Source organism: Dendrobates tinctorius, unplaced genomic scaffold (assembly GCF_039654945.1).
Source record: "Dendrobates tinctorius isolate UK_male_01 unplaced genomic scaffold, ASM3965494v1 ptg000160l, whole genome shotgun sequence".
NCBI lineage: Eukaryota > Metazoa > Chordata > Amphibia > Anura > Dendrobatidae > Dendrobates > Dendrobates tinctorius.
In genome coordinates this window covers 22,680,572-22,707,799 of record NW_027361827.1, presented here as the reverse complement: position 1 = coordinate 22,707,799, position 27,228 = coordinate 22,680,572, and the positions used below count along the sequence as shown (strand labels likewise).

The window sequence follows — 27,228 nt, the reverse complement described above, 5'->3', positions numbered from 1 at the left end:
GTCATGTGGCCTACTAGGGTGTGAGTTCTACCCAGGGTGGCATACAGCATTGGTGCAACCAGGCCAGATGCACAGGGTCACAGTAGCTCATGTGGCAAGTAGCAACTCTTTAAACTGTGTTTGCTAGGCATTATGAGGAGTTTGGGGACAGGGTAACATTCTCTCAGGGTCAAACAGTGGGTCCAAAAATAATTTACAAGCCACGAGAGCCCAATATCAGAAGCACAGGATGTGGGGGGCCTACTTGTAAAATATTTTTTTGATGGCAGGTAATTTGACATACATAATTTATGCGTACGTACTTATGTTCTGCTGCTCCTCACATGGCCGATCACCAAAATCAGGGAACATTTTGTGACATATGCGCCTCCATGCAGCCTCCTTTCTTGCCCGGTTGGCATAATGTGCATCCCGTTGGTCCCATAATTCCGGGCGATCATGCACAAGAACAATTAGCAGCTCCACATTGAGATTCTGGTAGGGTGTCATGATGCTGTACTCCGTGGAGGCGTACTTCCTGTATGTCTGGAGTGCTTTTTGAGCTAATTTGCATGTCTAAGCTTCCTGATGATGGATTGGCCCATTTCCTGTCACCAGGAAAAGTCTTGCGTATTTCTCGCAAGTCACACTGGTGGTCCATGTGTAATGCGATTTTTTTGCGCACCCATAGACTTACATTGGCGTACTACGGTCATAATACGCTGACAATCGCAGCATGCTGCGATTGGCACGGACCGTAGAAAATACGCGAGAAAAATACGGCTGATGGGAGCTACCCCATAGAGAATCTTTGGTCCGTGTGCAATGCGTTTTTTTAACGCCTCTACTCGTCCGTATTCCTCTCTAGTGTGACGCCGGTCTAAGCGGTGCCTAAACAAACTTAGTGCATATGCGCGGGTATAGTGAAGCGGCGCCTAAACAAACTTAGTGCATATGCGCGGGTATAGTGATGTAAGATAGAACTTCGTGCAGGCGCAACCGGTATAATGGCCAAACATTGCTAACAAATCCATAAGCACAAAGAAACACACAATGCGTAGGTGCAAGTGAACACTAACAAATGAGTGTTAGCGCCAGCGCGGCCAATGTACTGACAAGGATAGTGCACATGCATAAGTATACTAAGGAAAGATAAAGTTTCGTGCAAGCGCAGCCGGTATAATAGCCGGACCTTATTAACACTGCTATGAGCAGCACATAGAAAAATGCACAATGCACAGATACGAAAAAACACTGAAAGTGAGCTTTTGCGCCGACACAGCCAGTGTAGTGGCCAAGCAACAACGGCACGTGCGCACAAGCGCCGACTTAGCCGCATAGCGGCCAGCGGAGTGTGAACAAATGACTTGAACAGAAAAGAGGGGGGCACAGATGAATGGAAAAAATTGCGACGCTACCAAAGGGTTCTAATGGTCCGAATACAACAGAATGGTTGTCTATGAGACTTCATTAGCACTCCTCTTTCTTCATGATGGTTCGATAAGGCCGGTTTCACATGTCAGTGGCTCCGATACATGTGGTGACAGTTTCCTCACGTACCGGAGACACTGACACACGTAGACACATTAAAATGAATGTTTCTCTGCACATGTCAGCGTGTTTTCATGGACACATGGTCCGTGTGAAAAACACGGAGACATGTCATTGTTCGTGGGAGCGCATGGTCAGCAAAAATGCTGAACACGTGCACATGGAGAACAGTTCACACTGTCCTCTGTGCTCATGGACGGCCGCCAGGGAAGCACTACTGTAAGCGCTGTTCCCCTGCGGCTGGTGCTGAACGCCGCTGTCATTCCTCTCTCCTGCTCTGCCGGCAATAGTGAGCAGGAGTGATGAATGAATGAAAACCCGACATGGGGTCCCCCTCAGTTTATGAACCAACCAGACGAAACTTACAGCTGGGGGCTGCAGCCTTCAGCTGTCAGCTTCATCAACGTTGGTTATCAAGAATAGAGGGGTCCCCATGCTATTTTTTTAATTATTTAAATAAATAATTTAAAAAAACTGTGCTGGGTCCCACTCATTTTTGACAACTAACCTGACTAAAGCTGACAGCTGATATTCTCAGGCTGGTAAGGGGCCATTGATCTTGACCCCCCACAGCCTAAAAACAGCAGCCCCCAGCTGCCCAGAAAAGCATCCCCCAACTGTAGCAGTGGCAGGTGGGGTAATAAGGGGTTAATGCCACCTTTCTATTGCAAGGTGACATTAAGCCCGGATTAGTAATGCAGAGGTGTCACTAAGACACCTATCCATTACAAATCCTATAGTAAATAGTTAAATAAACACACACACACAATAAGAATAAAGTATTTTAATGAAAGAATACAACACACATTGTTTAAATCTTTATTACTCTGCTAATTCCTTTGCGACTGCCTCGATCTCCTGTAAAAAAGGTGAAAATAATAAAGCAACAATATACATTACCTGTCCGACGCTCAGTCATGTCCCACGGCGTAAATCCATCTCAGGGTTAATAAGTTTACAGGAGGAGCGCTGCTAACACAGCCGCTCCCGACTGTAAACGACTGTAGAATGAATGGAGCACTAGCTACTGAGCATGCGCCGGCTGCTTCCATTCATTCTGTGTTAGCAGCGCTCCGACCTGTAAACGTTTTAACCCCCAAGATGGATTTACGCCTGGGGCGTGACTGAGCGCCGGACAGGTAATGTATATTGTTAGTTTATTATTTCCACCTTTTTTACAGGAGTTGCAAAGGAATTAGCAGAGTAATAAAGATTTAAACAATGTGTGTGTTGCATTCTTTCATTAAAATACTTTATTCTTATTGTGTGTTTTTATTTAACCCTTTATTTACTATAGGATTAGTAATGGATAGGTGTCTTAGTGACACCTCTCCATTACTAATCCAGGCTTAATGTCAACTTACAATAGAAAGGTGGCATTAACTCCTTATTACCCCACTTGCCACCTATACAGGTCAAGTGGGAAGAACGGGGCAAAGCTCCAGAATAGGCGCATCTAATAGATGCACCTTTTCTGAGCAGCTGGGGGCTGCAGTTTTTAGGCTGTGGGGGGCCAAGATCAATGGCACCTTACCAGCCTGAGAATATCATCCCTCAGCTGTCAGCTTTAGTCAGGTTGGTTGTCAAAAATAGGGGGGACCCCACGCCGGTATTTTAAATTATTTATTTAAATAATTAAAAAAACAGCGTGGGAACCCCTCTATTCTTGAGAACCAACCTTGATGAAGCTGACAGCTGTGGGCTGCAGCCCCCAGCTGTAAGTTTCGTCTGGTTGGTTCATAAACTGACGGGGATCCCAGAGCAGGAGAGAAGAATCACAGCGGCGTTCAGCACCAGCCGCCGGGAACAGTGCTTACAGTAGCGCTACTTCCTGGCGGCCGTCCGTGTTGTCCTGATGTGGCTCACGTGCGGCACACAGTTGCCACACGGAGGTACCACGTGTCCACACGGATAGATCCGGTACCGTGTTTACCGGTATCGGAATTATCTGGACGTGTGAAACTGGCCTTAATCTGATTACAGAGTGTCTCCTGAATGTTTTCCTATTCTCTGCTCAGTCTTTTGTTAGTATTTATTAACATATTTGTAATCGCTGTATTTGTAAAAGTCTGATCTTCCAAAATATAAAATAAGTTAACTTGATTAGTAAACGGCATAACAAAAAAAAAACCAAAACGCCAGAAATACGGGGTTTTTGTTCCGCCGCAACAATGCAAAAATAACGTAATAACAGGCGATCAAAATAGCGTATCTACCCCAAAATGGTATCAATAAAAAAGTCATCTTGTTGAGCAAAAAATAAGCCTTTACCTGGTCTTATATCCTGAAAATTGAAAACACTAGGGGTCTCAGAAAACAGTGACAAAAGCAAATTTCACTGCTTAAAAAAAAAACTATGCATGTTTGGTATCTGAGTACTCGTACTGACCTGGAGAACCATAATGGAAGGTCAGTTTTACCATATAGTGATCATGGTGAATAAAAACTCAGAAAAACTATTGTGTAATTGCCCTCGTAGGGCACTTTTTTTTAACCTCATTTTTTATTTTTTTTTCCTGCTTTCCAGCACATTGGATAATAAAATTAATGGTGTCATTCAAAAGGAAAACGTGGGAAAAACAAGTCCCCATATGGAAAAAATAAAAAGTTATGGATCTGGGAAGAAGGGGAGGAAAAAAATGGAAAACAAAGATGGAGAATAGACATGGCGTGAAGGATTTAATCATTAAATTGAAAACAAAAATTCTCTAAAAAATGAGAGGTAATGAACACAGGAAATCCGGCTCCCCTCTTTCTCTCTCCATAGTATATGATCAGAGGCAGCAGGGTGGAGGGCAGTATACACCACTGGAGCTGTAACACAAGCCGGCTATAAAGGCATCAGAAATACAGCAAAGTTATACTGTGGGACATCATGGGGACCATGTGTCTTGTATACTGGGTGACTAGACAACAATGCTTCCACTGGACTAGGACTAGTCGGCAATAATGATAATAATAATAATCCACAAGGAAAAAGCTGGAATAGGAGGGTTTTATACGCCACCTTATGGTCAAAATGGAAATTGCAGTCACTTTCCCAGAATATTTATATTTTGTTTTCTGTAAACAGTCTACAACTAAGAAAAAGTTTAAAAAAAAAATTATAGAATACTGTACATTAATTATCATGTAAGAAACGGAAAGCAAAACAATGGCAAACGTGCCCCTTATAAAGATGGCGGAATCGGGGAGTCACGTGATGCTTTAGCGCTCGAAGCAAATAAACAGTAGTAGACAGCTACGGTTCAAATTCACAGCCCGCCCTATCTGGGGCCTAACAAGCAGCGGGTCCTCAGTCTGGCTGTCCTTTTTATGCCTGTTTATTAAAATGTATCGGAACGACACTTACAACCTAGAACTATGACTATGAAGTTAATACTTTGTACGTTTACGGGCAGGAATGGTTGCAAATAATTCTTCTTTCAGGCGTATGCTGCTTATTGCGGCTTCTCTGTGTAGAAACAGAACAGGCGCTAGGTAGGACACAGTAGCCTGGCGTTACAGCGTTTACAGTGCCGCACGCGAAAAGCGCGCGCAGCCTGAAAGTGAGGAACCGGTCTCGGGCTCCAGTGGTGAGTGTGCCTGTACCCTCAGGCCGGATGTGCGCGCTGCCTCCACAGGACGTTATTACCGAGTGCTGCTTGCATTGTTATACTCTTGTGTTTTCCCCACCCAGATAAGTAGCAGGGGATCGGTCAGTCGTCAGTGTTCCCACAGCGATGTACCCAGACCCCGAATGGCAGATCACGTGACTCATTAGGATCCTGTGTATCTGAATATAATAAATTCTATGTCATCGTGTATAGCAGTGCTATTACTGTGGCGTGCACCTGTCCCACCAGCCCCTCTTACCTAATAGAGAAGTGATAGCAAAATGTAATGGTACCTACTAATGCCATTATTTAGCTAAAAAAAAACCCTTTTAAATCTGATGTACCTTGGTGTAACCACCACAGGCAGTGATCGGCTACAGTGGTCATGTGTGAGGCATAACCGCCACAAGCGGTGATTGGCTACAGTGGTCATGTGTGAGGCATGATTGGCTACAGTGGTCATATGTGAGGCATAACTGCCACAAGCGGTGATTGGCTACAGTGGTCATGTGTGAGGCATAACCGCCACAAGCGGTGATCGGCTACAGTGGTCATGTGTGAGGCATAACCGCCACAAGCGGTGATTGGCTACAGTGGTCATGTGTGAGGCATAACCGCCACAAGCGGTGATCGGCTACAGTTTTCATGTGTGAGGCATAACCGCCACAAGCGGTGATCGGCTACAGTGGTCATGTGTGAGGCATAACCGCCACAAGCGGTGATCGGCTACAGTGGTCATGTGTGAGGCATAACCGTCTCAGGCAATGATCGGCTACAGTGGTCATGTGTGAGGCATGACTGGCTACAGTGGTCATGTGTGAGGCATGACTGGCTACAGTGGTCATGTGTGAGGCATGACTGGCTACAGTGGTCATGTGTGAGGCATGACTGGCTACAGTGGTCATGTGTGAGGCATGACTGGCTACAGTGGTCATGTGTGAGGCATGACTGGCTACAGTGGTCATGTGTGAGGCATGACTGGCTACAGTGGTCATGTGTGAGGCGTGACTGGCTACAGTGGTCATGTGTGAGGCGTGACTGGCTACAGTGGTCATGTGTGAGGCGTGACTGGCTACAGTGGTCATGTGTGAGGCGTGACTGGCTACAGTGGTCATGTGTGAGGCGTGACTGGCTACAGTGGTCATGTGTGAGGCGTGACTGGCTACAGTGGTCATGTGTGAGGCGTGACTGGCTACAGTGGTCATGTGTGAGGCGTGACTGGCTACAGTGGTCATGTGTGAGGCGTGACTGGCTACAGTGGTCATGTGTGAGGCGTGACTGGCTACAGTGGTCATGTGTGAGGCGTGACTGGCTACAGTGGTCATGTGTGAGGCGTGACTGGCTACAGTGGTCATGTGTGAGGCGTGACTGGCTACAGTGGTCATGTGTGAGGCGTGACTGGCTACAGTGGTCATGTGTGAGGCGTGACTGGCTACAGTGGTCATGTGTGAGGCGTGACTGGCTACAGTGGTCATGTGTGAGGCATAACCGGCTACAGTGGTCATGTGTGAGGCATGACCGGCGCAGGCAGTGATTGGCTACAGTGGTCATGTGTGAGGCATGACTGGCTACAGTGGTCATGTATGAGGCATGACTGGCTACAGTGGTCATGTGTGAGGCATGACTGGCTACAGTGGTCATGTGTGAGGCATGACTGGCTACAGTGGTCATGTGTGAGGCATGACTGGCTACAGTGGTCATGTGTGAGGCATGACTGGCTACAGTGGTCATGTGTGAGGCATGACTGGCTACAGTGGTCATGTGTGAGGCATGACTGGCTACAGTGGTCATGTGTGAGGCATGACTGGCTACAGTGGTCATGTGTGAGGCGTGACTGGCTACAGTGGTCATGTGTGAGGCGTGACTGGCTACAGTGGTCATGTGTGAGGCATAACCGGCTACAGTGGTCATGTGTGAGGCATGACCGGCGCAGGCAGTGATTGGCTACAGTGGTCATGTGTGAGGCATGACTGGCTACAGTGGTCATGTGTGAGACATAACCGGCTACAGTGGTCATGTGTGAGGCATGACCGGCGCAGGCAGTGATTGGCTACAGTGGTCATGTGTGAGGCATGATTGGCTACAGTGGTCATGTGTGAGGCATGACTGGCTACAGTGGTCATGTGTGAGGCATGACCGGCGCAGGCAGTGATTGGCTACAGTGGTCATGTGTGAGGCATGATTGGCTACAGTGGTCATGTGTGAGGCATGACTGGCTACAGTGGTCATGTGTGAGGCATGACTGGCTACAGTGGTCATGTGTGAGGCATGACTGGCTACAGTGGTCATGTGTGAGGCGTGACCGGCTACAGTGGTCATGTGTGAGGCGTGACCGGCTACAGTGGTCATGTGTGAGGCGTGACCGGCTACAGTGGTCATGTGTGAGGCGTGACCGGCTACAGTGGTCATGTGTGAGGCGTGACCGGCTACAGTGGTCATGTGTGAGGCGTGACCGGCTACAGTGGTCATGTGTGAGGCGTGACCGGCTACAGTGGTCATGTGTGAGGCGTGACCGGCTACAGTGGTCATGTGTGAGGCGTGACCGGCTACAGTGGTCATGTGTGAGGCGTGACCGGCTACAGTGGTCATGTGTGAGGCGTGACCGGCTACAGTGGTCATGTGTGAGGCGTGACCGGCTACAGTGGTCATGTGTGAGGCGTGACCGGCTACAGTGGTCATGTGTGAGGCGTGACCGGCTACAGTGGTCATGTGTGAGGCGTGACCGGCTACAGTGGTCATGTGTGAGGCGTGACCGGCTACAGTGGTCATGTGTGAGGCGTGACCGGCTACAGTGGTCATGTGTGAGGCGTGACCGGCTACAGTGGTCATGTGTGAGGCGTGACCGGCTACAGTGGTCATGTGTGAGGCGTGACCGGCTACAGTGGTCATGTGTGAGGCGTGACCGGCTACAGTGGTCATGTGTGAGGCGTGATTGGCTACAGTGGTCATGTGTGAGGCGTGATTGGCTACAGTGGTCATGTGTGAGGCGTGACCGGCTACAGTGGTCATGTGTGAGGCGTGACCGGCTACAGTGGTCATGTGTGAGGCGTGACCGGCTACAGTGGTCATGTGTGAGGCGTGACCGGCTACAGTGGTCATGTGTGAGGCGTGATTGGCTACAGTGGTCATGTGTGAGGCGTGATTGGCTACAGTGGTCATGTGTGAGGCGTGATTGGCTACAGTGGTCATGTGTGAGGCGTGATTGGCTACAGTGGTCATGTGTGAGGCGTGATTGGCTACAGTGGTCATGTGTGAGGCGTGATTGGCTACAGTGGTCATGTGTGAGGCGTGATTGGCTACAGTGGTCATGTGTGAGGCGTGATTGGCTACAGTGGTCATGTGTGAGGCGTGATTGGCTACAGTGGTCATGTGTGAGGCGTGATTGGCTACAGTGGTCATGTGTGAGGCGTGATTGGCTACAGTGGTTATGTGTGAGGCGTGATTGGCGCAGGCAGTGATCAGCTACAGTGGTCATGTACGCAGCATAACTGCTCCTCTGATGCTACCGAGGCTGCCTCATGTAGTGACGTCGGTCAGTGATGAGGGGGCTTCTGTAGCGGCTGCTCACTATGTACTGAGCGGTGACTCCCGTATGAATGAAAGCCTGAGGCTGCAGAGAGGAATAAAGTTAATTTCGTCCCTGCAGTTGGGCTCTTAGTGTAGGTGCTCAGCAGGTCCCGAACATGCAGATTAACCCCACAGCTACAGGTGAATAGCGTCTTTTTTTTTTTTTTTTACATGGCATGATCTCTAGGTGTTGTCCACTGAAAAAAGTAATGTCAACAGTCACTGTAGTTCAGGGGTGGGCAATTTATTTTCCCGAGGGGCCACATGAGACAGTGACTGTTCTGGAGGGCCGAACCAATAGACTGAAATGTATTCTGCTCAATATTACAATATGAATATATTCTCATGTAATATTAAGCAGAATGCCGGTAGGTATGCTGACATTCCACTCTATACTGTGTGAGCCTGCACACAGCTTCCTATACACACTGCTGATCACTGTACCTCAGTCCGCGGGCTGGATGTGACTGATCCCGTGCAGGTAGGCAGTACTGTGATTATGTGTATGCGATGTGTGCTCTTGCAGGCTTGTGACGACTAATTTCACAGTATTCATGTAGTCACGTGCCTGGTAACTTGTGTCAGTGTGCAGAGTGGGCTTCTGGGTCCAGACAGCCCCTCTAACATGAGAGTGCCAGCGCTTGGCTGCTGCGCGCACGTGACCACTTACAGCCTGATATCACAGCAGGACAAGTGCCAGACTGGCAATGCCCAACCAGAGCCGCTGGGGAATTAGCAGATGAGAGGAAATTAGAATTTTTCATCTTTCTTTATCTCCTGTAGTTGCGTGCACCACTGCTCTTCATATGTACATAACCCTTTTCTTCTCTTCCAGGTAGAGCAGGCTCCAACATGCACATAAAGTCCATCATCATTGAAGGGTTTAAGTCCTACGCTCAGAGGACAGAGATCAACTCCTTTGATCCACTTTTCAATGCCATTACTGGCCTTAATGGCAGCGGCAAGTCCAATATTCTGGACTCTATTTGCTTCCTTCTTGGCATCTCCAATCTTACCCAGGTAACATGCGGACTGCTGGATGTTATGTAGGGACACACTTTCTCCCGCTTTGTACTTTATCCATACAGCAGTATTTTGATCTCTACAAGCTCTAACCTATGTGGATCCTTGATACGTTCCCCATGAAAGTGTGATGTCGTACTGTTCCTCTCGGGGACTCAAAGTACAAGTGCTTCTCAATAAATGAGAATATCATCAGAAAGCGAATTTCGTTCAGTTCTTCAATACAAAAAGTGAATCTCATATATAGTCATAACACACAGATTGATCTACAGTATATCACGTGTTTATTTATGTTAATGAAAGAAGCCCTTGTATTTCCACCGGCTGCTGAGTTGTGGAGATATTCTACCCCCCACATGCTATTTTTACTGGATAGAATCTCTGCAAAATTGGTGGACACAAGTTGAGGTTGTTGGTCACCCTTTAACTTGAAAAAAATGGTTGTTTTTTAAACCAATTGATTGGTATTATATCTTTATAGGTAAGAGCCTCCAACTTGCAGGATCTTGTGTATAAAAATGGTCAAGCCGGTATAACGAAAGCTACAGTATCTATAACGTTTGAGAATCTGGACAAAAAGCAGAGCCCGCTAGGATTTGAGTCACATGATGAAATCACTGTGACAAGACAGGTGAGTAAGGTTTTCCACTATCTGCCCACCACAAGATATTATTTATTTCTTCTTCAGCTGCTTCTGGGCTGCGCATAGAGTGTAAAGATCAGCCAGTCCACCGTTCCCCCTTCACTGACATTCTAAAACATCAGTGGAGTCTGATCTGGTGTCACAAGAACGGGAAGTTGTGGGGGCGAGGAGTCTGTTGTCACACACTGCTAGACTTCCCAGAGAGAAGATGGACATAGTTATCACTAGTGATGAGCGAATGTGCTCGGATAAGATGTTATCCGAGTATCTTGGGCGTGCTCGTATGTTATGTTCCAGTCCCTGCGGCTGTTAGAAAGCCTCCAAACATGGCGGATTGTGTAACAAACAGGCACCCACTTCATGTGCCGAGGCTGTCTAAAGGGCCTGTCACACTAAGCAATATCGCTATAACGTCACTGGTTTTTGTGACTTTATAGCGATATTGCTATGTCTGATACTTACCGCCGCTGGTTATCGCTGATTGCGCGAGAACGGCCTGGACTGTTTCTCGTCGTCAGCTTCCTGTGGAGAGACGAGTGTGGATGTGGGCGGGAGGACGTCAGGATCGCCTAGTGTGACAGGTAAGTAGCGACCCCCGACCCCTGCGATGTTGCTGGTGAGATCTGCCTGTGTGGCAGCTCACTAGCGACCACTTAGCGATGTACCAGCGATCCTGACCGCGTCATATCGCTGGTCAGGATCGCTGGTACATCGCCAAGTGTGACAGTACCCTAACAGCCGCAAATCATGCAGCCGCAGGCACTGGAACATAATATACAAGCACACCCAAGATATTTGGATAACACGTTATCCAAGCATATTCGCTCATCACTATTTATCACCATATTTACCTTCTCTATCTCTATACACAATGCTGAACCAGCACAGAGTATACCAATTACTAAGCACTTGCCTTCTTTCTCCTCTGGACCTAGTAAACGTGATCAGTGGGTGCAAGGTCCTAGGAAACCCCAACAGCTCTGCTATGTAGCCATGAGGCTGAAATTTCCCTGTAGCTGGCGCTAATATAACAGCCCCAATTACAAGGGAAATTGGTAAAAAATTGTATTGGTATGGTCATGGACAGCACGGTGGATCAGTGGTTAGCACTGGATCGCCTGAGTCCGAATCCCACCAAGGACAACATCTGCAAGGAGTTTGTATGTTCTCCTCATGTTTGAGTTTCCTCCCACACTCCAAAGACATACGATAGGGAATTTACATTGTGAGCCCAGTTGAGATAGTGAGGATGATGTCTGAAAAGCACGGTGGATTTAAAGGTGCTATATAAAGGCCCCGTTACACATAACGATGTCCCAGCGATCTCACCAACGATCCGACATGGATGGGATTGCTCGAACATCGTTAGACTGATCGCTGGTGAGCTGTCACATAGACAGCCCCTCCAGCGATCAGGACCAGCGAGCAAGCTGGTTTCCAATGTAAACAGCGTGCGCTGGTATCTAGGGTAAACAGTGGGTATCCAAGAGCCGCGCGGCTCTTAGTTACCCGATGTTTACGTTGGAAACCAGCGTCGCTGATCATTGGTCTCTCGCTGCCACACGCTGCGATGCGTGCTGGCCAGTGGGAGACCAACAATCAAAAAATGGCCTAGGACGATTCTGCACAATCAGCGATACCCGGCAGGGGGGCCGGTCGCTAATCCCCGTCACACACAGCGATCTCGCTGGAGAGATCGCTAATGCATCACAAAATCAGCGATCTCGCTAGTCGCTAGCGATCTTGCTGTGTGACGGGGCCCTAAGTGAATAAAATAAATGTGAACCTGCCCCCAACTCCCCAAAAGGTCTTTTAAGATCTTCTTGGGGGGCACCTTGTATAAAATGAATAAATAAAAACAGCAGAAAAAAATGTGTTGAAAAAGAAGCACTCCAGTCCAAAACACTGTTTCCCTCATTGAAAAAACATGACCAATATATTTGCAATGATTTTTAAAAAGAAACAAAGTGTAAAATGTTTTTAGTAGTTCTTTGTGCTTGTAAAAACAAAATTTGAAAAACACATTTCCTATATTTCTTTAAATTCCCCCTCCCCAAGTATAAACACAAAATAACTTTGATGTAAAAATTAAGCCCTGTGTATCAAGAAAAAGAAACAAAAATCATTTGAATATCTCAAGGATAAAAAAAAAATAGTGATTAAAAGTGCATGTACGGTAACACCCGTAAATGTCCTTGGATAGAAAAGAGGGCAAATGATCTGGTTATGAATTGGTTAAACTACTTTACTATCCATTATTCTCTTTTTATTTCCCCCCCCTTAGGTTGTCATTGGTGGTAGAAATAAGTATTTAATTAATGGAGTCAATGCAAACAACACTCGTGTGCAAGATCTTTTTTGTTCTGTTGGTCTGAACGTCAATAATCCTCATTTTCTCATCATGCAGGTATGTACTGTTATGCGGATTAGGTGATTGCTATCACTGTGGTATTCATTTATTATTTTTTGTGTAAATCAAAGGTTTGTTGTTTTTTTTCTACATAGATTAGAACAATAGACAAGGTTACAGAAGGGCCTTAACATGAACGGTTATAGACCATATCTGAGGTTGAGCGCTGATGACCCCTTTGTACTTCTACATATATACTTTAACCAAATTTCAAATACATCCCTCTAATATTTCCGTAATTAACATTATAATCATAGAGAAACTTTACAGTCTGGAGTGAAGAAAACAAAAGAGAAGTAGTAGTAGAGAGTAAAGAAAGCAAAGGAAGATATTAAAATTAAGGAGTAACTTGAAAGGAAAGAGCGGATGCCATCCTCTAATGTTCACCATGGAACAGAAGCTAAAAGCCTAAGATGCATAGATATGAATGACAGGAGAGTGGCCCCTAGTGCCTAATTTAACCAGACAACTAGATATGGGGTGTCTATGTTCATAATATAGGGTGCCCAGGTATAATACACTTTTTATCTTTCCCCCATGACAGAACCACGGAGAGAGGGGATCCGCCCCACGGGGACAGGAAACCTACAGATAAAAAGGTGGTACCTCTCTCCCGCATCAGTTGGTTTCCTGTCCCCATAGGGAACCTACGGACTCGCCTATCGTCGTTGGATGCCGGGGCCGACCAGTCCAGGGGATGACAGCGGGGGTTCCCTGTCCCGGCTGGGGTGGTGACCCGAGGCGCCACCGCCAGAGGTCAGCGGGCCTCTAGAGTGTGCGGGGGGGGGGGGGAGAGGCGGCGCAGAACACGCTCCAGAAGACCGCCTCTCCCTGGAGTAGATGGCCGGGTGCAGGAGGAGGCCCGCAGTAACACGCTCCAGGGACAGTGGCGCAACAGGCGCAGGAAGTATCCGGTGGAGCCGGGGCGCCGCAATGCATCCCTGGGAGCGGGAGGGCACGCGCAGGACCGGTGACGCCGCCACCACCGCAATGCATCTCTGGGACTGATCTCAGAGCGCACGCACGGGGGTGGGACCGAATGACGTCGGCGCCGGGTGCGGCGCAATGCATCCCTGGGAGCCCGGAGTGCCGGGTAGGGGAGGCAGGGGCGGTGTGCACCCAGGGAACGCTCCCCCAAGCGGCAGTGGCCGGAAGGGGAGCAGCGATATTTAAAGAAATCACCAGGCAAAAGATGTCTGCATCTCCTGGGAGCATGAGTGAGCCTCCAGAAGAGCAACCGCAGCTGGATATGTCCTCCGACACACGACACCAGCGGCAGCCGCGGCAATCACCGCACCAGCAGCAACGCCGTAAGAAGGATACCAAGGACCAGCCACAGCGACGCAGCAGCCGCTCTGGATCCCGTCGCAGCAAAGAGTACAGTGGGGCAGTGGCCCCAAAAGACAAGGCTTCGGCAGACCCGGTGGTCCCTCCAGATCCGGTATCCTTCTTCGGCCTGGTGGGTAAGTGGACTACGTGAATGTACAAGCTGTAACTAGGGCCTATCCGCCTTCTCTTTTAGGGGAAGAAGTGCACGCAGAAGGCCAACTACAAGATTTGCCCACTTTGTAAAGAGGAGCTTCCCACGGGGTGGGGGAGAAGGCTCTGCCAAGCGTGCATTGATCACACGATTTGTAAGGAATCTCCGAGGTTCGCCCCCGACCTTAGGGCCCTAATCAAACACCAGGTAGAAAACACCGTTAAAACCCTCCAGGGAGGAAGCAAAAAGCATAGCAAGGCTAAGACCAGGGACCCTGAATCAGACCTCAGCGATGGGTAGAGGGAACCTTCAACATCAAACTCAGACAGTTCAGCATCCGACACTTCGTCCTCTAAAGAGGGGGGGGGTCGCAGCTGTTTCCCTATTGAGGAAACGGATAATTTAGTAAAAGCAGTTAGAACCACTATGGGGCTGGTAGACACCAGACCCAAAAGAACTATCCAGGACCCCATGTTCAGCGGGTTGGAACAAAAAAAAAGATCATTCCCCATGAACGAGAAAATCCAAGCACTAATTCAGAGAGAATGGAAAAGGCCGAAAAAAAAGGGCCTCCTGGCCCCAAAAAGGAAATATCCCTTTGAAGACCCAAGCTGCTCATATTGGGAGAAAGGTAGATGTAGCCATAGAAAAAGCCTCAAATAAATTCGCTCTGCTGTTTGAGGATATGGGAACATTAAAAGATCCCATGGACAACAAAATCAGAAACATTCCTAAAAGGTTCCTGGGAGGCAGCCGGAGGAGGACTGAAATCCGCCATAGCTGCCACACAGCGAGAGCCTTGATGGTGTGGTTAGATCAGTTGGAGGACCAATTGAAGAACAAAACCCCAAGAGGCGTGATTTTAGACTCCGTCCCATTGATGAGAGGAGCGGCGGCTTTTCTGGCGGATGCATCCCCGGATTCAATCCGACTGACAGCCAGGGCAGCTTCATTTTTGAATGCGGCATGGTGAGCACTTTGGCTCAAATGCTGGACGGGGGACCTGCAGACGAAATCCAATCTTTGTTCCATCCCCTGTGAAGGCGAATTCATTTTCGGCCCCACATTGGACGATATCCTTGACAAAGCAGGGGATAAAAAGAAGTCTTTCCCCAACCAGTCCAATTTTCCCTTCAAACTGTTTTGGAGCAGGAAATTTATCCAGAGAAAGCCGCCTAAAAACACCCAGGATAAGTGGGAGGACAGGAGAGGAAAAGGGAAAGGGTTCATGTTCGGGAAACCAGCGGACAAGAAACAACCCCAATGAAGGTGTCTCCCAGGTAGGAGGAAGATTGGGCCACTTCTTCCCCACCTGGGAAAAGATATTAAACAGTTCCTGGATCTTAAATGTGGTAAAAACAGGCTTCAAATTAAATTTCCACACCTCACCCAAACCCTCTTTTGTAGTGACCCCCGCAGAGACGGTCAGTGGAAGAGCAAGACGCAGTCCAACAAGAGATTCAGACCCTGGTGGAGAAATCAGTGCTACAAGAGGTCCCCCACCGGGAAAAAGGAGAAGGCTTCTATTCCACTATCTTCCTAAGAAGGAAGCCAGACGGGACATTCAGGACTATAATAAACCTGAAAAGGTTAAACAAGTGCCTGATAATCCATCCATTCAAAATGGAAACAATAAAATCTGCAGTAAAAATGCTGTTTCCAGCCTGTTACATGACAGTACTCAATCTAAAAGATGCGTACTATCACGTCCCAATACACATGGACTACCGCCAGTATCTTAGGATAGCAGTCACTATAAGGGGGGAGATAAGGCACTACCAATTCAAGGCTCTCCCATTCAGGCTGGCCATCGCTCAGAGAGTCTTCACAAAAATCATAGCGGAAGTCATGGCACATTTAAGGGAACAGGACGTACTTATAGTACCATACTTGGATGACTTTCTAGTGATGGGCAACTCCCCTTCTCACTGCAGGGATCAGCTGAACAGGACTATGGAGGCACTGACCAGCCTAGGTTGGCTGCTAAATCTGCCAAAATCTCGGATGGTCCCGAGCCAAGTACAAGAGTACCTGGGCATTACCAAAGACTCGCTCAGACAAGAGTGCCGTCTCCCAGAAGGGAAAGTGATAGACATGAAACAGATAGTGACGGGCAAAAACTTACACAGCAACAACTCTGAGGAAGGCCATGTCCCTGCTTGGCTCAATGACAGCCTGCATCCTGGCTGGGCAGTGGGCCCAAGCCCACACAAGGAATTTCCAGTGGGAGATACTGGCCGCAGAGGTTTCTCTTCCCGGAGATTTAGAAGGGCGGTTAGACATCTCACCCGAAACGGCTCTCCCACTGCAGTGGTGGACGGAGCCATCCACCCTATCTCGGGGGGGGGGTGCCTTGGGTATTACCAATATCTCGAGTCCTTACCACAGATGCAAGCCCCAGGGGGTGGGGGGCTCACTTAGACAACCAGGTAGCACAAGGAGTCTGGCGGAGGACGAAGAAGCAGCCTCCTCAAACATGAAGGAGCTCTTAGCGGTAAAACTCGCCCTCCTGTGTTTTCTGGGCTCCCTCAGGTCCCACCACACAGTAGTTGCTTACTTGAACCATTAGGGGGGTACAAGATCCCGTGCCCTAAGGGAAGTGGCAAAATCAATTTTCCAGTTCGCAGAAGAAAATCTTAGCTCACTGACCGCACTACACATAAAAGGGGCAGACAATGTGATGGCACAGTCGCACACAGCTAAGACGGGGAGTGGGAGTTGAATCAGGAAATTTTTACTCAGATCACGAAGCTATGGGGGAAACCCAACATAGATCTATTCGCCAACAGGACAAACCGGAAGGTGAAAACATTCTGCTCCATAGACCCCTCCGGGAACCCGGTAGCCCTGGATGCCCTCATGATCCCCTGGCACTTCCCCCTTGCTTATCCGTTTCCACCAATAGCCTTAATTCCATCAGTTCTGAGGAAGATTCGGGAGGACAAAGCAAGGGTAATATTAATAGCCCCTTCTGGCCGAGAAGGACGTGGTTCTCGTGGTTGAGGAGAATGTCCATCTCCGACCCTTGGGTTCTCCCGGATATCCTGAACTTATTCTCCCAGGGCCCTGTACTGCACCCTCGGATGGAGAACCTACATATGACGGCCTGGAATTTGAAAGGGCTCTGTTGAGCAGCAGAGGCTTCTCCAAAAATTGTGTCCACTCTCTTACAGAGTAGGAAACCGGTAACCACTAAACTGTACGGGAGGATCTGGAGGAAGTTCCTCTCGGTATCAAACACCAGGGCAGGGGGATCTTGGAGTTCTTGCAGAAGGGCTTAGAGCAAGGGTTAGCTACTAGCACATTGAAAGTTCAGGTGGCGGCCTTAGGAGCCCTTTACAACTATGACTTGGCAGGGAACCGTTGGGTGGCCAGGTTCATTAAGGCAGCCGGTAGATCCAGACCTATGCCTTCCCTAAACACTCCTCCCTGGGATGTAAACTTAGTCCTCTCAGTCCTGTCAAAACCTCCCTTTGAACTGTTACAAGAGGCCCCACTAAAACTGATATCACTCAAGACCTCCCTTCTGATAGCCCTGACATCGGCCCGTAGAATCAGTGATATCCAGGCCCTGTCAGCCTTCCCTCCGTTTACACAGATCCTAGAGGACAGGGTGGTACTTAGAACAGACCCAGCCTACCTGCCGAAGGTAGCATCCCGATTCCACAGAACTCAGGAAATCTCCCTCCCCTCCTTTTGCCCCAATCCCAAAAACCGGGGGGAAGAAGTGTTACACACATTAGATGTGAGAAGATGCCTAATTGAGTACCTAGCGGCCACCAGGGAGTGTAGAAAGGATAGGTCTCTTTTTGTCTGCTTCCAGGGACCAAGAAAGGGGCGAAAGGCATCGAAGGGCACGCTGGCAAGGTGGATAAGAGACACCATCACCTTGTCGTACTCGTCGCAGGGGGCGGATGTCCCAGACAGAATAACAGCCCATTCTACAAGAGCGGTGTCAACTTCCTGGGCAGAGAGAGCAGGCGTCTCCATTGAGCAGATATGTAGAGCCACCACTTGGTCCTCTCCTTCAACCTTTTCCAACCACTATCAGCTGGACCTAGCCACCTCCTCAGATCTAACCTTTGGTAGAAGGATGCTGGAGGCAGTGGTCCCCCCTAATAGTCTCTGCAATTCTCTCCGTGGTGCCGTCATGGGGGAAAGAGAAAATTGTAGTTACTTACCGTTAACGGTATTTCTCTGAACCCATGACGGCACCCGTATATTCCCTCCCTACACGCGTGGGGTGCGCACTTATTGTAAATACAGTTTAGTCAGAAAGTCACGTGGTGTCTCCTTTACGCAGTTTAATGATTATAGAAATTTCCTTTTTCTTAAAGTTGTTCCGTTAATACTCTGTAAAACAACTGATGCGGGAGAGAGGTACCGCCTTTTTATCTGTAGGTTTCCTGTCCCCGTGAGGCAGATCCCCTCTCTCCATGGTGCCGTCGTGGGCTCAGAAATACCGTTAAGGCTGGGTTCACACGTAGCGGAAATTACCGCGAGAATTCCAGAATTCCATTCCGCGGGAAAATCGCATTTTAAATTTGCACGATTTTCCCGCTGAAAAACTAGCATTTTGCAAGTGTAATTAGCTTGCAGAATTGCTAGCGTTTTCCAAGCGATCTAGAGCATCACTTGGAGAACTGATTGACAGGTTGGTCACACTTGTCAAACATAGTGTTTGACGAATGTGACCAACATTTTACTATTGAGGCCGCCTATGTGGCATCAATAGTAAAAGATAGAATGTAAAAAATAATAATAAAAAAAATAGTTATTCTCACCTTCCGACGTCCCACGCAGCCTTCCCGCCTCTCTCCACGGTCCCGGTCCCAGTAATCCTTTGCGACAATTACCGCGATGACGTCTGTTCTCGTGGGATCGCGACGTCTCGCGGTCATTCGCGATGACCGTGAGACTTCGCGATCCCGCGAGAATGGACGTCATCGCTCGCAAAGGCTTACTGGGATCGGGAGCGTGGAGAGAGGCGGGAAGGCTGCACGGGACGTCGGAAGGTGAGAATAGCAATATTTTTTATTTTAAATTCTATTTTTTACAGGGATATGGTACCCAAAGCCTGGAGGACAGTCTCCTCTCCTCCGGACCGTGGGTACCATCCGCAAATGTTCTGTTTACTTTTCACATGGTGTGCACATCCACATGCGGAAAGTAAGCAGAACAATGCATTCCTATGGGTGCGAGATCGCCGCGATTCCGCAAAATTAATGAGCATGCTGCATTTTTTACCGCAAAGCGATTCCGCCGTGGTAAAAACCGCAGCATTGGCACAGCATTGCGGAATCCCATAGGAATGCATGGGATGCTTATTTTTTGCGGCAAAATACATTGATGGCTGTATTCTGTTCATTGAAAGCTTGTTAAATAAAATATATACTGCTTCCCAGAATTGTTTTATGGAATATGGATATTTTATGGGGAATATGGAGTGACTAGTCCAGGGACTTCCTTACCATTTTGATAAAGCCTTGTAGTTCCCCTCCTGTGACAGTGATCAGAGTGATGACTTGTGCAAATAGAAGAATTTTAGTGTTCCCTCCCATGTTGTAAAAAAAAAAAAAAAAAAATGAAGGGCGTTTATTAGTGGTCAGGTCATCTTGAAATAACTTGATGGCATGTCCCGGATAGTCCTCTGCCAAAGACCTTCAAACGGAGCGAGAGGCCTAAAAATGTCAGTCTACTGTATGTTGATATGGATTAAAACAAAAACTCCTTAATTGTTCGTATAAAGAAGCCAAATACCTGTGGGGATGCTGGTGTTAGAGAAAAAAAAACTATGTATTGGTCTAATACCCAGGTGGATTATAAAGCCTTATAAGATGGAGTGCTTGTTTGGTTTGTTTAGGAATGTTCTATGAAGTCATGCTGGGAATAGTGGGATATCATAAATGTGTTATGGGGCCAGGTATTGAGGCCATTTACTAACAAAATAAATGCGATTTTAGTAAGAAACGTAAGATAATTGCTATTCATATTTCTCTATCGCTTCATTGGGGACACAGGAACCATGGGGTGTATGCTGCTGCCAATAGGAGGCTGACTCTATGCACAAAAGAAAGTTAACTCCTTCTCTGCAGTATAAACCCCACCGACTGGCACTAGGTTAATCAGTTTTAGCTTGGTGCCAGTAGGAGGTGGACACGGGTCTTTCACTAGACCCATATCTATCTCGGTTTTCGGCATTTTCCAGTAATGTCTCTTATTTTTAGATGGATTTTCTCCCCTACCTCTGGAGGGATACAGTGTGAACAGTCACAACTGTACTCCCACATAGAGACTAGGAGTACGGCGTCTACTGCCACCCCGTATCATATGTCTAGTCAGCAGGACCCCAACCCCTAACACGGAAGAGTGTTTAGGTGACCCGGATTTGGTCCCAGAGCCTGTCGGTTTTTGGAGGTGTGGACGTCCCACAATACAGGAATTTCAGACGTCTGAAATTTCCTGGCTGGAGAGGTACGTCTTTCTCTCTCTTGCCCAGGTTCCTTCCAGTGGCGATGAGAAGATCCAAGTAAAGATTAAAGTAAAGAAGAAGATACGAAGTGCAAAGGATGAGGAAAAAATGAAGATCCAAGTAAAAACTTTATTTCTAGGGTCTTTGTTTCCGTATGAATTTGGGTCCTGGGCTACCTTTTGCAGCACTTTTAGGGCCTCCACGCCGCTTCCCCCTTTTCAGCGGTCACCGTCCTTAATCTAGGTCCCGGCATCCCTTGGGCCTAGTCTCGGTGTTTGGCTCTGCCCCCTTCTTTTCAGCTCTTCGGGTAGGCTTTTCTCCCGCCCGTCGATCCCACACTTGCTCTTTCTGTACCCGGCTGCTAGCTCCGCCCTCCTACTCCCGGCTTTGAGTTAATCTCTGTGTCCGTCGCCATCTTTCTCCTCCCCTTCTTTCGGCCACAGAGAGCAGGCTTTTTCTCTAGCGTCGCCCACCCCTATGCAGTCCGCGATTTCACTCTGCTAGCCCCTTCCATCCTCCTTGCGGTCACCATTTTCCGACTTTTGGATCCGGAAAGTGGCATTTCCCTGCTGGACCTGCATTTTCTCTGTCTACAATTGCTCTACAGCCTGGATGCAGACTTCAGGACACTGGCATCTTACTGTGAGAAGCTCTGCGCTGCAGACTGATACTCTCCTTTGCATTCTCTTCCTGTCCCCTAACCTTCTGGCATTAGTGAGTCTGCTCATCATGTCTAATCCTAAAGGAGAGCGTTCCCATCCTCTTGCTTCCTCCTCTCCTATCAGGCACTTTGTATGCTCTTCATGTAAATGCAAGCTCCCTTCAGGTCAGTCCTCCCTTCTGTCAGGACTGCAGCAGCCCCTCTGTGCTCACCACTCAGGAGCCCCTGACTCTGTGCTCACCACTCAGGAGCCCCTGACTCTGTGCTCACCACTCAGGAGCCCCTGACTCTGTGCTCACCACTCAGGAGCCCCTGACTCTGTGCTCACCACTCAGGAGCCCCTGACTCTGTGCTCACCACTCAGGAGCCCCTGACTCTGTGCTCACCACTCAGGAGCCCCTGACTGCTCCAGGAGAGCGGTGCCCTTATCCCAGTGTGGGTTTCCTCTCTGTCACAGTCAGTGGCAGACCTCACCAAGGTATCGCAGATCCTGGTGTCCGTTCTTGACAAGTTGCCCCTTCCGGCCTCCCCTGTTACTAGTGGGTCGCAGGACTCGCCGGCTGTGCCTACCAACTTAGGCCGCAAGAGGTCCCGGCAGTTGCGTCGTTCGTTCCAGGACCTCTCGTTCGTTCCAGGACCTCTTCCCGCTCCATCTCTCTCCCAACCACCCCCCCCCGGTCTCTCCCGGCAGTCGAGGAGGAAGTTTTGGATGACTCGTACCTGGATGCTGATTAGGCCTCTGATATGAAAGGCATAGTCCAGAGCCTCATTGTGTCGGTCAACCAGACCATTAACATTAAGGATACCTCTACGGAACCCGTAGAACAGGCTGTTTCGTTTAGACGGTCGAAGCCAGCTCCCAAGGCCTTTGCCGCACATAGAGAATTTGAGGAGGTACTTGTCAGGGAAAGGGAGATCCCGACCAGATTTCCAAAGAGGAAAGCGCCTCGGCATCCTGTATCCCTGAGCTCACTGCGAACTGGACCGCTTCTCGAACTGTGGACCCTCCAGTTTCCCGACTGTCCATCAACACGGTTCTCCCGCTAACAAATGGAGTATCCCTCAAAAACTCCAATAACAAGATCATAGAATCTTTCGCAAAGTCTCCCTTTGAAGTGGCCGCTTGTACATTGTGCCCGACCTTTGCCTCTACCTGGGTTTCAAAGACCATAGCTGCATGGGCTATACAGCTCAGTCAGTTCATTCTTGCTGGAGCTCGACCAGAGAAATTGGCTGACCTCTCGAACCAGATTATCATCCGAAATACAAAATAGACTTCGTTTTGCGGCCCCGAGATTGATTCTTCGAATCCTGTCTTCCAAGAGATGCTTCTCTAGTTCTGGGTTTCTTTGCGTCCTTTGCCTCTCTTCTCAGTTCAGGTGTCATTGTTACCATCCCAGACCGGGAACGTTTCACAGGATTTTATTCGAACCTATTTGTGGTGCCGAAAAAGAACGGCGTGGTTTTACCCATCCTGGATCTAAAGTAAGTGAACAAAAGGGTCCGACTGCGACATTTCAGGATGGAGCTTCTTAGTTCAATAATTGCTTCCATGGAGGCGCAGAAGTTCTGTGCTCCGTATACATCCAGGATGCCTATCTCCATTTCCCTATCTTCATAATTTCTGTGTTTTGCGGTGCAGCAGGACCATTTTCAGTTTGTCTCCCTGCCGTTCGGTCTCGCAATTGCTCTTGGGGTTTTCACAAAAATCATAGCAGTGTTATTGGCCATTCTGCAGATCAGAGGTCTAGTGCTCATCCCGTATCTTGACAACATTCTTATCAAGGCTCCATCTTTTTCTCAGGCCAAGGAAAGTCTCTGACCATCGTTCTCGAAACTCTGTCCTGTTTCAGATGGCAAAGTCTTGTCTTGTTCCGAATCAGTGCCTCATTTTTCTAGGCATGCTGTTCAACACCCACCAGACAAGGGTTTTTCTTCCCAAAGAGAAGAGCGCCATCTTCCAGCAAGGGGTTTGCTCTCTGCACCGCCCTTGGCTTCCATCTTTCTGCTCAGCCATGATGGTCCTGGGAAGGATGGTGGCAGCATTGAGAGCGATTACTTTTGCGCAATTCCATTCAAGACCACTTCAGCAGGCCATCCTATCTCAGTGGAGCATGTCTGTTCTCTCTCTCTGGATAGCCCCATTCGGCTCTCTTCCCGAGTCAAGCGACCTCTCATTTGATATGTCATCCCCTCTCATATTCCAGGGTCGGTCCTTTCTTCCTGTTCACTGGCAGGTGGTGACGACGGACGCCAGCCTTCTAGGCTGGGGTGTGGTCTTTTGTCACCTGACTGTCCAGGGACGTTGGTCGGCAGAGGAATCCTCTCGGCCGATCAACATCCTTGAGGTAAGGGCTATTCTTCTGTCCCTCCGTTGCTGGGAAAGGCTTCTCAGGGGTCTGCCAATCCGAGTTCAGACGGACAATGCCACGGCGGTGGCATATGTCGCTCACCAGGGAGGGACTCGGAGCCCCTTGGTGATGGCCGAGGTATCCAAGGTTTTCCTCTGGGCAGAGGTGACGGTTCTGGAGATTTCTGCAGTACGTATCCCCAGCACGAACAATTGGGCCGCCAACTTTCTCAGCTGCGAGGGTCTCGTGGCGGGAGAGTGGTCCCTGCATCAGGAAGTCTTCCATCAGATTTGCCTTTAATGGGGAACTCCATATGTGGCCCTCATGGTGTGCTGACTGAACAGGAAGGTTCCACGGTTCGTTTCCAGGTCCCGCTATCCTCTCGCGTGGGCACTGACGCTCTGGCAATACCCTGGTCACTTGCCCTTCCCTATGTGTTTCCTCCCTCCCCCTCCAAGGCTGTGGAAGAAGATCAAGGCGGAAGGGGTGCCCGTCATTCTGGTCTTGATTCGCATAGATCATCAATCTTCTTGCGGACGCCCCCTGGAGGCTCCCAGACAGTCCGGATCTTTTGTCCCAAGGACTGATCTGCCACCAGAATTCTCGGTCTCTCAATTTAACAGCGTGGCTGTTGAAACTGTGGTTCTGAGAGCCTCCTGGTTTTCAAATCGGGTGATCAACACCATGATCCAAGCTAGGAAGCCGTCATCTTCCGTGGTCTATTATCAGACTTGGAAAGCCTATTTCAGCTGGTATGAGTCTATAATCACATCGCGCCTATGTCCTTTTCTCTCCCTTCCATTTTGGCGTTTCTCCAGGCGAGACTTGACGCTGCTCTTGGTTAGCTAAACGGCCAGGTGTCAGCACTTTCTGTTCGTTTCCAGAAAAATTTAGCTTCGCGTTCTCAGGTCAGAACTTTTCAAGGGGTAGTGCATGCGGCTCCTCTGTACCGGACACCTGTGGGCCCCTGGGACCTCAATCTAGTTCTGGAGGCCCTTAGGAGTTCTCCCTTTGAACCTCTGAGAGGTCTGTCTGTCCTTTCTGTCTTGGAAGGTGGCGTTTTTTGTAGTCCTCACCTCCATTAGGCGCATCAAGGAATTGGTGGCTCTTACATGTCGCCCTCCTTTCTTGGTTCTTCACCAGGACAAGGTGGCTTTGCGGCCTCTTCCACCTTCTTCCCAAGGTGGTGTCCGCCTTTCACCTAAATGGGGTCATTGTCCTCCCTTCCTTTTGTCCTGCTCTGATTAATCCTCTGGAACGTTCACTGAACAGGTTAGAACTGGTCAGGGCGGTGCGGGTCTATCTGGCTAGGACCGCCCCCTTTAGGAAGACGGACTCTTTTTGTCATTCCAGAGGGTGCGCAAAGAGGCCTCCCAGACTCCAAAGCTACGATTGCTCACTGGATCATAATGGCAATATTGGAAACATGCCAGGTCAAGAACAAAGTACCTCCCCCTGGTTTTAAGGCTTACTCTACCCGGGCAGTGGGCACCTCCTGGGCAGTACACCATAAGGCATCCGCCCTGCAACTTTGCAAAACGGCAACCTTTTCCTTCCATTCACACGTTCACCACATTTTACAGGGTCCATACCTATGCTGTGCCGGACTCCAGCTTAGGTAGGAGGATCTTGCAGTTGGCAGTGGTGAGTTCTCCGTCCTGAATGGAGTTTCTGTTGTTCCCTCCCCAGGGACTGCTTTGGGACGTCTCATGATTCCCCCAATGAAGCGATAGAGAAATCAGGATTTTTGGTTGCTTACTGTAAAATTTGTTTCTCAGAGCCTTCATTGGGGGACACAGCACCTTCCCATGTTTATCAGCTCTTTTTAGTGTGTTATATTGTTAAAGTTTTGAGTTGTCTATTTTGTTTCTCTATTTCGTTGCTTCTCCTACTGCTTTCTCACTAACTGATTAACCTAGGGCCAGTCGGTGGGGTGTATACTGCAGAGGAGGAGCTAACTTTTTTGTGCATAGTGGCAGCAGCATACACCCATGGTTCGTGTGTTCCCCAGTGAAGGCTCTGAGAAACATACTGCTTTTTTTTTTTTTTTTTTCAGACTGCTCAGTAGGTTGTAAGATAAACGGGGCATTTGTGACCAGATGAATTTAGTTATGGTGACCTTAGTCATGAAAAAAAGGAGGCAGGTTGGCAAAGAGGAATTGTCTGAAATAAGTATAGAAGGCGAGGCGGAAGCTCCATTTTTATTGTATTAATCCTTCCAAACCACAACAATTGGAGTTTATTCCATTTCTCAATCTAATTCAGCCTTGCGCAGTGCACTACTAAACTTGACGTTGTATAAGTAAGATGTCTGCAGTTATTTTAGGTATGTAAGAGGGTCTGTTTGCCCTCTAAAAGGTAAAGAACGTAATTAAGCTACTAATGTCGATTGAATTGAGATGTTAAAGGGAATCTGTCTCCCCATTTTTGACCTATAAGGGTACCGTTACACATAACAATGTCCCAGCAATCCCACCAATGATCCGACGTGTATGGGATCGCTGGGATATTGTTAGCTGATCGCTGGTGGGCTGTCACATAGCCCGTCCAGCGATCAGGACCAGCGAGCACATAGACCGGCGTAGCTCTGCTATCTGCTACTCCGCTCTGACAGACTGGAGTAGCAGATAGCAGAGCTACTCCGGTCTGTGCGCCACTCTGCCTCCACCTCCCGCCCTGCCTGCAGTGCACGCTGGTATCTAGGGTAAACAGCGGGTTTCTAAGGGCACCGCGGCCCTTAGAAACCCAATGTTTACGTTGGTAACCAGCGTGCAGCGTCGCTCATCGCTGGCTCCCGCTGCCACACGCAGCGATGCGCGCTGGCCAGCGGGAGACCAGCGATGAAAAAACAGGCCAGGACGATCCAGCACGATCAACGATACCCCGCTGGGGGGCCAATCGCTGTTGGATCTCACACACAGCGATCTCGCTGGAGAGATCGCTGATGTGTCACAAAATCAGCGATCTCGCCAGCGAGATCGCTGTGTGTAACGGGCCCTTAAGATGTGGCCACCGCTATAATGCTGTAGATAAGCCCCCGATGTAACCTGAAAGATAAGAAAAATAAGTTATACTCACCCCGGCGTCCGGTCCGATGGGTGTCGCGGTCCGATGCCTCCCATCTTCTAGCGATGACGTCCTCCTTCTTACTTCTGCTGCGGCTCCTGCGCAGGCGTACTTACTCTGCCCTGTTGAGCGCAGACTAAAGTACTGCAGTGCGCAGGCACCGGACCTCTCTGACCTCTCCCGGTGCCTGCGCACTGCAGTACTTTACTCTGCCCTCAACAGGCAGATAAAGTACGCCGGAGCCGCGGCAGAAGCAAGAAGGAGGACGTCATCTCTGGAAGATAGAAGGTGCCGGAGTGTGATTCCCTTAATTGAAATATTTTTTTTCTGATAGCCACGGCTAAATGCTCAATGGTTTGTACTTATAGTAAATGTGCTAAGGGGCACCCCTGCCTCATGCCCTTATGGATCTGAAATGGGTGTGAAAGA

General features: G+C 48.8%; 1 protein-coding gene across 2 annotated transcripts in view; it reads left to right on the top strand.

The window, feature by feature from the left end:
* Nucleotides 1–4,951: 4,951 nt before the first annotated feature.
* The window catches only part of SMC2 (structural maintenance of chromosomes 2), a 212,186-nt gene continuing 189,909 nt past the window's right edge, over nucleotides 4,952–27,228 (top strand). For both annotated transcript variants that reach the window (XM_073549710.1, XM_073549709.1), the window contains exons 1-4: nucleotides 4,952–5,105; nucleotides 9,529–9,713; nucleotides 10,198–10,347; nucleotides 12,644–12,766. In XM_073549710.1, coding sequence (XP_073405811.1) covers nucleotides 9,546–9,713; nucleotides 10,198–10,347; nucleotides 12,644–12,766 — 441 coding nt within the window. In that variant the 5' untranslated portion in view covers nucleotides 4,952–5,105; nucleotides 9,529–9,545. The remainder of the gene's footprint in view (nucleotides 5,106–9,528; nucleotides 9,714–10,197; nucleotides 10,348–12,643; nucleotides 12,767–27,228) is intronic.